The sequence below is a fragment of the Nematolebias whitei genome, chromosome 22, assembly GCF_014905685.2.
Source record: "Nematolebias whitei isolate Nwh7 chromosome 22, NemWhi1, whole genome shotgun sequence".
NCBI lineage: Eukaryota > Metazoa > Chordata > Actinopteri > Cyprinodontiformes > Rivulidae > Nematolebias > Nematolebias whitei.
This window is the reverse complement of record NC_056519.1, coordinates 15054757-15068044: the sequence shown is the minus strand read 5'-3', so window position 1 is coordinate 15068044 and position 13288 is coordinate 15054757. Positions and strand designations below refer to the sequence as shown.

At 39.7% G+C, this 13288-nt stretch overlaps 1 protein-coding gene across 2 annotated transcripts in view; it reads left to right on the top strand.

Annotated features, from left to right (window-relative positions):
- anks1b (ankyrin repeat and sterile alpha motif domain containing 1B) overlaps positions 1 to 13288 on the top strand; it is a 291174-nt gene that overhangs the window by 260310 nt on the left and 17576 nt on the right. For both annotated transcript variants that reach the window (XM_037695743.1, XM_037695742.1), the window contains exons 20-22: positions 8317 to 8424; positions 9368 to 9571; positions 10805 to 10930. In XM_037695743.1, the coding sequence (XP_037551671.1) occupies positions 8317 to 8424; positions 9368 to 9571; positions 10805 to 10930 (438 nt within the window). The remainder of the gene's footprint in view (positions 1 to 8316; positions 8425 to 9367; positions 9572 to 10804; positions 10931 to 13288) is intronic.

Genomic DNA, 13288 nt, shown 5'->3' with positions numbered 1-13288 from the left:
AAAAAAAAAAAAAAAACCTCTTTGGATCTGGACGATTCATGTAAATAACATATATTGGTTTGAAATTGGCAAATTTCACAGAAAAGCGACTGGTTTGCAGGTATGTTCATTTAATCACTCAGCATTATGTGCATGTGTTGGAAGACACTCCATGCTTCACTCAGACAGTACCACACACACGTACACAACTTGATGTCTACGGAGATCTTTTGTGCTCCTCTGCAATGTGGAAATTGGTTCATTGCAGTGCTCTGAAGCATTTATTAACCCAGAGAAATATCATACACCATTTCCTCTCATCTAACTGGGAATTCAGCTCACGAGCTCCTCTGTGTGTGGTAAAGTGTGCATGTGTGTCTGTGCTTCTCTGCACAACACGAGCTGTGCGATATCTTGTTTTAGTCTTGATCCTGCAGCATTTGGCTATGTTTGTGCAAACACACACACAGTCTGTGCTCCCAGTCATAGTTACAGTTCTCGTGCTATTAATGGAGATATATCTGTCTCCAAGTAGGCAGACGTATTAACAGCCAGCTCTCATTGGTTGGCTCTTCTCTCAAACATGAAACGGCTCATCCCATTGGTCCTTGCCGCACATTGTTTTTTAACACATCACTCGTAACTCCCCTCCGCTCTCCGGTTGCTTAGAAACCAGTGGTCTCTGGTTTCCCTACAGTCACCCCCATCCCAGAAATACGAGGTGTATGTATGTACTTGTGTTTTCTTCCTGCATGCTTACTGCAAGTGTGTAGTTGTGGTTGTCAGAGTCCGAACATCACTGTCATAAACTCAGCCAAGCCTCTCGTTTGGCTCCAGGTGGTCCACGTTGTGTTTTGAAGTGAGTGTTGAAATGTGAGTCCAGACAAATCGATACTAATCATTCCAGCTGAAAGCACAAAGGAACAATGAAAGAACTGAAAAGAAGAATGTGGCTGTGATAAAGTGTTCAGGGTAAGGGAAAATGTTAACGACCGGAGTGAAAAATGAATCCGGCATTGTTGCTGTAAACGTCTTTGCCATTGCAAACAAATTGGATCGATCATTTCTTACAAACTGCTATAAATAAAGAGAAGTTTATTTTTGTTCTCGTTCATGTCTTAGATATTTTCCTTTTTAAAATGAGGTTGAAAGAAACCCAACACAACCAGTTGTGTTTTGGAGTTTACGTTTACCAAGGTATTGTTGCCCCATCACTAGATTACTGTATTTTTCGCTGTATAAGTCAGTTTTTTACATAAATTAGCATGCCAGCAACTTATACAGCAAAGCGACGTATTTGTTTTTTTCTCCATATTTATAACCTGATTTTTGGCTGAGATCTGACGTTTTCATTCATTCTGACATGGAAAATATTGAACAATTTTCATCCACTACAGGGCCATCGACTAATATGGAAATCCAAGTGTCTCATTAATAAGTAAAAATGGATATTAATGAGACACTTGTCTTGCCATACCAAACCACCTTCATCTCGCTCCGGAAATCCTGGAGCAAACGTCAAATCAGCTGCATTTTGCCGCACCGCCCAGGTGAAATGCAGCTGATTTGATTGATAAAGTGCATTTATTAAGGAAGTTAAATTGAGACACACCTTTACTATAATTTCGAGCAAACAAATAATTGTTTTTAGGTGGTTATCTTGTGAAATTTCAAAGAAATGCCCGAGTTGTCCCTCTGCGCGCTCCCGCTTCCACGAATTGGCTTTTGAAATTCAGATGATTAAGGAAAAATTAAACAAACACACCTTTGCTATAATTTCGAGCAAACAAATAATTGCTTTTAAGTGTTAATCTTGTTCAATTCTTGTTCAAGTCCTCTCGTGCACGCTCCCGCGGCCACCATTTGGCAGCCAATCGATTTTTGGCGCAACACTGGCCCACATTTCCAGGTTGTCAGCGGTGAAGCATAATAGATGCAACTTATACGACAAAGCGACGTATTTGTTTTTTTTCTCCATTTTATTAGACTTTTTTGGACTGATGTGACTTATACGACGGTGCAATGAGTACGGTGGCAAGTACCGTACTCCTGAACTTCTAATAGTTCATTAAACCTCTCTAAATCACTCCTGGTTGCCTGATATCTAATGTGACCTTGGTTTTTTATTTAAGCCATGTAATCAGCCTCTAAGATGGCATTCTGACAGACTTGAGCTATTTACAGATCAATACTACCACTCAGTTGTCCTGTAATGTATTCTGACCAAGACAATTAAAGTGAGCTTAGGCCAGTGATTCTTTGATCCGCAAAAATCGATGCAGCAGTCTTCAGGGTTCGAACCCCAATGGGTCCATTAGGATCTGATGCCTGAGGGGCTGCAGATATAGCAGATAATACTCAGCCTCCCAGCCTGCAGGGGAGAGGTGACCAGTCGTATTGACATGTAGATAAACACAGAGATGGGCCTACTGTTTGCAGTTTTCATGCAGCTAAATGAACTGCAGAGGCTCATCTTTTATCAAGCTGAATCAGACTCATGCTAACCTGCTTTTTTTTTACGTCTTTCCTCTGAATAAAAAGCAGACGAGACTTGACATGAGGACAAGGTGTGTAGTAAGAGGTGGGCAAATGAGGTAGTTTGAGATCAAGTGAATCTGGATAGAAACTGAAGGGGGTGTGAGGAAAAGGAGAGGGCTAGTTAGTGAATCTGTGTAAATTAAACAGACTGAGGGTTTCTTTTAATTCATCCTCCATCATTAAAACTACGCGCTCACTTGAGCACGGACAGAAACTGGACTGTGGGTTCCCTCTTTGGGTTTCATGCTCCAGCGAGCCGCCCAGCTCCAACCTTCCCTCCAGGAAGAGACACAAAAAATCCTTTTTGTCTTCAGTGTCCCAAATAGGAGGTCACTGTGAATGTCCCCAAACTGTAACACTGTCTGCTTAATGCTGGGCTGCCTTCTATTCAAACTAATGTCATCATTGTGGCCGTCACCATTATTCAGCTTCCTGCAGGTTTTACAGAGGTCAGAGTGTGCTTGTGATTTGGACTCCAAGTAAATCGAAAAGAGCTTGATAACAAGCACAGTATTGTTGTTTTTGGCTAATTTTATAACTCGTCACTAACTTAAATAACTTGAAGGAGGAACAGTTTATACGAAGGCAAACAAATATTTTATTTTAGAGAACCAGTCATTTAGTGGTTTGATTGTTTTAGGGAGGACAGCGAGCTGCAGAGAGGAAAGTGTGTTTCCGTTAACCCTTTGCATGATGGTTAATCTGCTAATCGAGCCTGTCCAGTCTGGGCTGTGACTACTAACGGGATTAGTTCATTGATCTGCACACACAGACAACACACGACTCCAACCAGCTACAGGAGGCTAACTGTGCTCCAGATTACTTCAGACTGGAGTAATAATATCAGAACCGTGGGGCACACAGACCCTCAGTGGACTGCAGCTGCTCAGTGACATCATTCCTGTACATTTCACTGTCCACACAGAAGCAGGTTGGCGTATGATGTATGGAGGAGAGTCAGTGAAATATGTTCAATATGACATGCTGCCGTGTGATGACGACCATCATAAAGAGGTGTTGTGCTTCTTTATTCTGAACATACGAGTACGTCCAGCTACCTGAAAGCACAAATTCTTATTTTTAAATCAGAAGTTGCAGTTTTATTTAATAGTTTGCTGTTTTTTTTTTCTTTTAAATTATTTTAATCGTCATGACTCCACTGGTTGTGTTCCATGGGACTGTGTGTCGTGTCTTTATAGAGTCAGTGAGGTGACACAGTGGAAGGTTTTACATTAAATATGTACAGATTGTTAATCGACTTTCTACTTTTGTAGTTTTTAAAAATAAATTCCTGATTATTAGTAAGGTTTACGGCTTAAAATTGTATTTCTGTTTCCATCAGAGTGAACATTTACCCTGAACTATGAGCTCAGCTGTACACATCTGGCTTTAGTAACACCTGGAAGCAAGACATATATTCATTTAAAACTAAAAAAATCACTATTTTATTATTATTATTATTTTCACAAGGAGGCAGCCTTGACACTGCTCTACATCATGGACCCATTTCATACAAAACAACTTTCCCACAAACTGGTGTGGAAAAGAGCGTTCTTTAGAAAAGTTATAGTTTGAACTTATTTGTGCCAAGATTAGCTCGTAGGTTTACTATTACATGAAAAATAACTTGGACTGAGTCCAGCAGAGGAAAGAGACATGAACAGAAGTGGTCATTTCTTAAAATATACCACCCTGCAGACCTGTGTATATTAAAATATTAAGTCCATCACAAAAAATAAATAATTTTACATACCGTAAATTTAAATTTACATTTGTTCAGCCTGGTCTGATGGACTCCTGATCTGCAGGTTAACATTAACTGTGTGGAAGTAACAGCATCAAGTAGCCAAGTCTGTAATTAATTCAGATGTTTTAATTAACTAATGATTATTTTAAACTTGTATATCACATTGTAAGAAGTTTACTAATTTGCTACCAAACAGCTTTGACCCCGTTTGCTGCGATTGCTGCCCAAATCCTCAGATGATCTCATTTACATGAAATAAAATGAGTCATTAGACCAGACCACCTTCTTCTATAGCGCCATGATCCAGTTCTGGTGCCTTTGTGTGAGTTGTTGATGCTTCTAGGTGTGACTGTGGCTCAGCGTGCCCGCAGCCTCGCAGCCTTTTATGCAACAGACTGTGATGTGCTGTGTGTGCTGACACGTTTCTATCAGAACCAACATGGACATTTTTTTTCTGCAAATGGAGCCACAGTTGCTCTTTTATAGGACCAGACAGCCTCCACTCACCAAAAGGCCCGAGGCTTGACCACTCATCTCGTTTTACCTTTAATTTGCACATAGTTCTCAACAAGCAAACACAGCTTTCTCGGTCAGCTAATATTGTAAACAGTAAGAAATAAATTAGACTTTTTTTAATACTATTTTTAAGAACAAGAAATGGAGAGACAGAATAATGAAAAATATGACTTCCAGTGGTGTCAGCAGCCATCAAACATTTGCTTCGCCAAATTTATTTGTCTGTTGGTGCATTAAAACGCTGCTGGAACAGAACGTCGTACAAATGTTTTCTTATCAAGGTTGTATCGTTTGAGCTCCGAGTCGATGTGAACGGAGTTCTAATGAATATGAAACAAGTGCACGGTGACACGGGGGCTACAAAGGAGTCTATGTATATGTCTCCTGTCAGTATGGACAACTGCTTTGAGTGTAATTTAAATGGAAATGGGCCGGTGCAGCCAGACATCACAGAGCAGGAGAGATTTAATAACAGTTAGGTTGTAATCAAATCCTCATCCGATCAGGGGCAATATAATCTTCTACTCTAGGCTTTGAACATGTGTTTAGGCTGTTTGTGTGAGTAAGTGCACATCCATTTTTTTTTTTTTTTTTTTTTTAAAGAAGATGAGTGTGTGTGGGTGACTGCTGCAGCAGCTCATTGTTGCTATGGTGACAATTGAACTTGAGGTGGAGGCTTCTAGTGTATTTGAAGTGGATGCTGTTGCATAAGGCAAAGAGTAACACACTGATTCGCACCATGCAGAGCAGTTGCCGTGCTCTTTTTGGTGTGCGGTTGTGTGTGTGCGTGTGTGTGTGATGAAACTGGAATGAGGGGACTGAGTCATGCTGTTGCCCCACAGGAGACACGTAGAGGGCTGAATATTTCATAATCTTTTCTATACACTAAAAATACCCATCATCCAGGTCTTTTTCTTCAGTGCAAAATTAAAGCAATCCTGTTTTTTTTTTTTTGTTTTTATACAAATTTATATAATTCTGTTGACTACCAGAAACGTTAATGTCACCAGTTGGAGGGTGCAAGAGGAAACATTCTGGTGTTTGTTTGTTTTTAACCGTGACCAACATTTTATTGATAATTTAAATACTGTAGTTACAGTTTTTACTTGTAAGAAACTAATTAGACTTTGAAAGATGTTTTGGAGTAAGAGCTTGAGTTAAAAAAAAAAAAAAGGACAGAAAGGATGAGTAAGTAAAAATTTCTGGGTGAAGCGTGACACAGCTGTAATATTTCCACGTGCTCATTTCAGCTCTGCCTGAAATAACTTGTGTAGGTCACTAAAAACAAAACAAAAATAAAACGTATAGATTGTACTTTAAGCTATTGTTGTCCACTGCATATATTATTACAGTAGTCCCTCGCTACTTCGCGGTTTGTTTATCGTGGATTCGCTCTATCGTGGTTTTTCAAAATAAGATTGGACATGACTCACAATTGGCTGACTGATGGATGAGCTGCATGATCGGCATGAAATGTTTATTTAAAATAAATTATTTAGCACCTCCTGCAGGATAAACTTCCTGCTGCAGTTAAACAGCTGATCAGGTGCAGAACTTAGAAGTGGGCGTGGCCAAAAGCAGCAGAGGCAGAGAGCTGAAATCATGACATTCTGTGCTCTTTTAGAGCGTTTAGAGTTGAGAAACATTGTTTAGAATATTGCAAGAGTGTGGGGTTGAAAATGCCTTAATATATATCTCTATAAATAATAAAATAAACAACTACTTACTACTTGTACTACTATTCCTACTTCACAGTTTTTCTCTTATCGGTACGGATCCCTGCGATAAACGAGGGACTACTGTATTCACAACTTAGAGTGCTTCTATGCATTCAGTGATGACGGATAAAATTAAACCTTTAAAAAAAAAGATGGGGAAGTGTTGACTGTTCATAAACACGATTCAGTATGCATGGCAGATATTCTCTGATCGTGCGTCCTCTTTGGTTCTGTCCACTGTTTGTTCAGCAGATGTGGAACGTTAATTGGTGGAAGAGGTTTTATGTTGCGCTGACTCAAAGCAAGACTGTCGGGGGAATCATTAAACTGACAAAAAGGCTTCGTATGGAGACTAATTATCACCCTCCTGCCCTGGAGACAAACACACACAATCTTTTTCACACTCTTGTATACATTTATTGACAGACCTCCAGCAGCAGGCACATAAAATAATGAAAAAAACTACTGTGGTGCCAGAAGGTGCAGGCGGTGCCAGAAACATCAGTGCAGCAGGCTGCCACGTCCCTGCTCGTCTTAAAGCAGCTCAGTCCTGGCACAGTGAGAGCCTGGTGACCAACGACTGAAGGACCTGCTGCGTCTTACTGTCTGTGTGTTCTCATGAAATGAGTGCCTGAGGAGAATCGATAAGACAATTACAAACTTGCCTTAGTCTAATGTTGTCAAATTAACATTTTAAATGTTATGGAGCAAAACTTTACAGGTGAACATGCATTAAGAGAAAAGTTAAAACCATGAGAAAAGTATTATGGCAGGCGGTGGTTAACTTACTTAAAGAAAATCCACCGCTGTCTGCTCTGAAGCTCAAAGACTAACCTCGTATTACACCGAGGTCCAGAAAACAGTGTGTTCTGGTTTTAGGGTCAGTTTCAGGTTGGCTGCTTTTCTGTTTATATGAACTGCATGTCCAATCAAGTATCTTATTAAAATAACAGAGGGTGACCGGTTCATAAAACATGTTTATGTACTAATGAAAATTTAAATAGGCGGCACGGTGGATCAGTTGGTTGAGCTGCCACCTCTCAGTGAGAAGGTTACCAGATCAAATCCCGGCTGGGGACCTTTCTGGGTGGACTTTGCATGTTCTCTCTGTGCATGTGTGGGTTTTCTCCAGGTACTCCAGTTTCCTCCCACAAACCAAAAACATGCATGTTGGACTGATTGGTAACTCTAAACCGTCTCTAGGTGTGAGTGAGAGTGAATGGTTGTTTGTCTCTGTGATGGACTGAAGACCTGTCCAGGATGTCCCCTGTCCCTTGCAGTGACAGCTGGATATGGGCACCAGTGAAACCTGTAACCCAAAAAGGAAGAAGTGGATAAAATAAAATGGATGGATGGAGGAATATTTAAATAAGAACCAAGTGACAGATGAAAAAATGTTCTTATAAAGTATGAATAATAACAAAGATGGTCTTTGACCTGTGTGTCAGTGTTGCTTGTGCAGTAATCACATGCCTGAGATCTAAAGTGAACTTTTTCAAATCCCTTTTATTCTTTAATGTTTCATTCCATGAAACTTTTTTCGCTGATCACCTTCGTTTATACACATTTTGCCATCTGCAAACATTCAGGGTCTTGTTTTTACACAAAAGCACTGTAAATAAAATAAGTCATTATTTATTCTAAGTTTCAGGTCTCAATTCTTCATTCAGCAACGATGGTACCATCTTATTTCTTGTGTAAAAAAAGCTGAAACTGTATGCAAGAGCATGCATTTTGTCCAGAATATCAGAATCCTTGTCAACTCCTACAGTTGATAACATTTTATATATATATATATTTGTCTCTGTGTTTGTTTAGGTGTTAAAGATCAATCTTATTGGACACAGAAAACGGATCCTGGCCTCATTGGGAGACCGGCTACACGAAGACACTCCACAAAAACCTCCACGGGCCATCTCCTTACGGGTAAGTGATTATCTGTAAGCAGTGGGACATTGTACAGAATACAATAATGCTTAGTCATATTTAAAACCACACAGATCAAAGTTATTATGGCTTCGACAGAGGAAGTAGGAAACAAACATGTTTTTATTGGGGAGATCCGGCCTTATTGCTCTTGCTGTTGCCATCCAACTGAGCCCCCAAATCTCTGAGGCAGCCACAAACTGCCTTTGTCTTTCTGATGGTTTGTTCTGAATAATAATTATGAGGACGAGGATTTCCTCTCCGGTCATTAGCACTCTGTAATGTTCATAAAATGATCTCTTGTTATTTGTGCTCTGAAGCCAGCAAAGGCCCCGTGCATCAAGAGAAGTGCTAAAAATTAGATTGTTGGTTCATTTCTGTAGGTCCAAACAAAAAAAAAGTGCCTTTTAATAAAATACTTTCAGAAACAATCATCAAGTCTGGATTTAACCAGTCGCCCAAGAAATTTGTATGGTCTCTGCTTTCATTATTCTTGTATTTTGCTAAATTCACAATGATACTTCAACAATATGAACACAACTTGTGAATCAAGCAGAGCGACTGCTCAGTCCACGATGTGTACAAGATGCAGCATCCTTCAGTGTGGATGAAAAGCTGTTCTATCAAAAATGTCAAGAAAATAAGTACATTTAAAACTTCAATATAAAGAAAATCATTCTTCTTTTAAATGTTTTAGATCCTGCTAGATAACTTCCTAAATGATCCTTATTATTTGTGTAAAAAGCTCACCAATAATTTAACTTGAACTGACTGTGTGGATGAGGATCCAGCGCTGTGATGAACACACACACACCAACACGTTTCTTTTGTTTCACGTTGAAACGGAAGCTGGAAACCAAAATGTTGCATCTGCCTGAGCTTGTAGCAGTGGCACAATATGAAATGATGAATGAACCCTCTCTATCGCGCTCGTGTTTTCCAGGAGCCCGGGGGAAACCACACCCCTCCACAGCTCAGCCCCTCGGTCGGCCAGGCAGCGTATACAGCGGGGGTCCCTGGTGGATCTCTGGACGTCCAGCACCTCATTATGCAGGCGGACGCCCGGCGCAGGCAGCGCAGCACCGAGAACTACTTTGAGGACGTGCCGCGGTCCAAGCTGGAGCGACAGATGGCTCAAGTCAGCATGGTGAGGATGGGAGGAGAGGGATGAATGGAGGCAGGAAGCAGGGGGGTAGTAACCATAACTTACAGTATGAAATGTCATTATCATTTTGGCATGTTTTTAAACTTACTACTGTAAACAGAAGCAGTTTAGAACAAAGGCACTATTAAAATAACTAACAATCCAATATCCAACTATATATATATATATATATATATATATATATATATATATATATATATATATATATATATACTGTATATATTTGTATATAGAGTAATAGGTTTAATATAATAGACATAATAAATATGTTTTTCCGAAAATGTTTTTATTTCAAATGCAAAATAAGACTGTGTGACTTGTAATCAGTGACAGCAGCAGAATTCAGGTCCCCACACGTGTGCAAACATCCACCACTGCAGCTGTGTTGTGATTGAGCTTGATTAGGGTCTTTTTGTGTCTCGGCGTGAAACACAAAGCTCATCATTGCAGACTAGCACACACTCAGTTATCCTGCTGGATCCTAGATGCTCGTGCATCTCCTCTTTTCCAGAAACAACACTCTGAGGTGGCACCAGTGACTCAGCTTGGCAGGAATAGAAAGATAATGTCACAGGAAGGATCTTCTCCCCGTGTCATTTCCCTCATTCTGACTTTATTATTATCGTTAGGTCTGTTAGATGCTGGTCATCTTTTTGTTTTGAGGGAGGAAAAATTCCCAAACAGTAATTACTACACAACCTTTACACCCATCTGTTGGGTTTTAAAGTAGGCCATAACAAATAATTAATAAAAGTTCAAATCAGCAGCATTTAACCTGCTTTAGTTTGTCTTTGTTTCTTAAGACTTAATATATTCTGGAGATGTTTACTGAACATCTTTGTGTGTTGAAAACCCCCTCCTTAACATTCCTTCACCGACTTTCTGGAAAAATAAAAACAGTCAAATACGTGAATATTTTAAGGCTATAAAATCTGATTTCAATTACAAAGTAATGAAATGCAAGCTAACCTTTTATCCCCAGATGTTTGAGAACTATGTAATTTAAACAGATTTAATTCTGATGTTTATAGAAAATAAAGCTCAGGAGGCAGAAGCAGAGTTTTCAGCTCACACGAGAAGTTGCACAAGCTGAGAATGTCATACTAGTTTAAATTTCTCTTAGGTGTTCCTCAAATCAAGTCCTCCAGGCGTTTATTCTGTCAACACTTGTTAGAATGTAGCTGTTTCCTGATGTGTGAACGGTTTGGATTTCAGGCAGGTGAATGGTGTGAGCCAATAACGTTGCGCCCGCCCAACGAGGCCACCTCGTCCACCCCTGTGCAGTACTGGCAGCATCACCCGGAGAAGCTCATCTTTCAGTCCTGTGACTACGAAGCTTATGTGAGTTCAGCCTTTTCATTTTAGATTAAGAGAATACAGCGACATGTATATACATCAAACGGCCAGATTTAATTGATTTTGTCATTGGGATGTTTTATTAAGATTTATTCAACTACATATACTGTTCTATCTTAAAGGTTACAATAGGTACATAGTAACATTATACATAGGTTTATGGAGCATCCAGACTGAAATGCTTACTGTGTACACCTGAAGCAAGACGAGCGCTGCAGAAAAAACTGAACACCACTAAGAAATATTGAAAGGGGAATATAAATATTTGTTATAATTTGGATGCACTCGTGTATCTAAATATTCAGAAATATTTTGTGCTGCTCCTACTGCACAAAATATGACTAAAACCACAACTGCTACAATATTTACACACCGACGTTGCACCGTATTGACACCGAAAAGATGCACTGTAAAGCTGCTGCTTTTCAGTGTTTGGTGGAGAATAAAACCAAAACGATAACTACAAGCAGGTAACAGCAGTGTTATCGTATTTTCCAGCCTATAAGTCACACCAGAGTATAAGTCGCATCAGTCCAAAAATGTCTAATAATTTGGAAAAATCCATAAATAAGTCGCTTCGCCGTGTAAGTCGCACCTATTATGCGTCATCGCTGACAACCTGGAAATGTGGGCCGGTGGGCCAAAAATCGATTGGCTGCCAAAGGGTGACCGTAGAAGCGTGCACGGGAGGACTTTAACAAGAATTTAACAATATTAACACTTAAAAACAATTATTTGTGCGCAGAGGGACAACTCGCTGTGCATTTTTTCGAACTTTAACAAGATAACCACCTAAAAACAATTATTTGTTTGCTCGACTGTATAGTAAAGGTGCGTCTCAGTTGAACTTTTACTTAATAAATGCACTTTAAAGGTCAAATTTGCTGCATTTCACCGGGGCGGTGCAGCGTAATGAAATGAAATGAAATGAAAGCATTATCCCGGAGCTGGACCAAGGTGGCAGGCTATGCAAGCCAATTGTGTCATTAATAGCCACTTTTACCTATTACATGACACAAGGCATGCCATACTACTCGAGTGTCATCTAGCAGCTGAAAATGGTAGTGTTCAATATTTTCAATGTCAGAATGAATACAATTTTCAGATCTCTGTCAAAAATTGGTTTATAAATATTGGAAAAAAATCCATAAATAAGTCGCTTCGGCGTTTAAGTCAGAGTATGCAAATTGGGCAAAAAGGTGTGGCTTATAGGCCAGAAAATACAGTAGTAAGGAGTGGTGTGCTACGTAACATTGCTCCCCTCTTCATGCCAGTTTGTCTGAGGCAGGCACATGAACTTGACCCACCATACTTCCATTGCTTTACAAACAAGACAGCTAGATTAATCCAGTACCTGCCTCAGTGTTACTGCAGGCAGTGAGGAGAAGACTGGATGGCAGCAGCTTGGACTATCCCGCTTCTAACAGTTTGATGGACTTCAATGTGTTTGGGCTGTTTGAAGTAATGAATAATAGGTGGGCCACCAGAGAAAACAGTGGCGTTTTCATGACAACATCTTCCGTGCTCTCCGTCTTGGTACAGCAGCCTCAAGAAAGCTCATAAAGTGAGATAAATGAGTCAGAGTCTCAACAGAGTGGCAGTTTGAGCGCACGGTGTGAATACTGACAATGTGAAGGCAGTTGGATGAATTGGATGGATTAAATACTGATGGAACGGGAAGCAGAAGAAATAGTTGTTTTAAATGCTGGAAAGATGATGGTTGGTAAGAAGCACAACCCTCCTTAACATTTTTAGCACCATCTTGGATAACAGCTTAACTTTATTATTCTGAATTACAAGCACAGCCCAAAATCATCTCCCATAAACCCTGCAGGGATGCTAACATTATTAATACCCTTTTACCACACTATTCATCATTTCCAGCAAAGATCTCAACACTGATAGTGTAAAACTATCTGATGCACAAGCATATTTATGTTTTTAATTACAATTACTAAAAATAAGAATAATCTTAGTGCCCTGCAGATAGCAGCTCAATCAGCAGAGGGAGCAGCACCCTGTCTACACCAACCTAAACAATCTGAGACCAAGTTCCCTTGTTCATAATTTACCTGAATCAGTTATAATGTAAACATTTGGCTGGCTTGCTTGTTGCCTATAATAAGTATTTTGAGGTTATAACAAATAATAATTAAAAAAAATCTACCGAAATCTTGTTCGCTACTTTCAAGACAAAGTGACCTAGAGTGTCTGATAAATCAAGGAGTAGACTCCTCTAAAGAGAGGCCGCTGTAAAATATGTGCATTTACTGTATAATAAAGTTACCCAGCAATCTAATTAGCCTGTAAGTAACCAGGTCAATACTAAAAATCCTTCATACA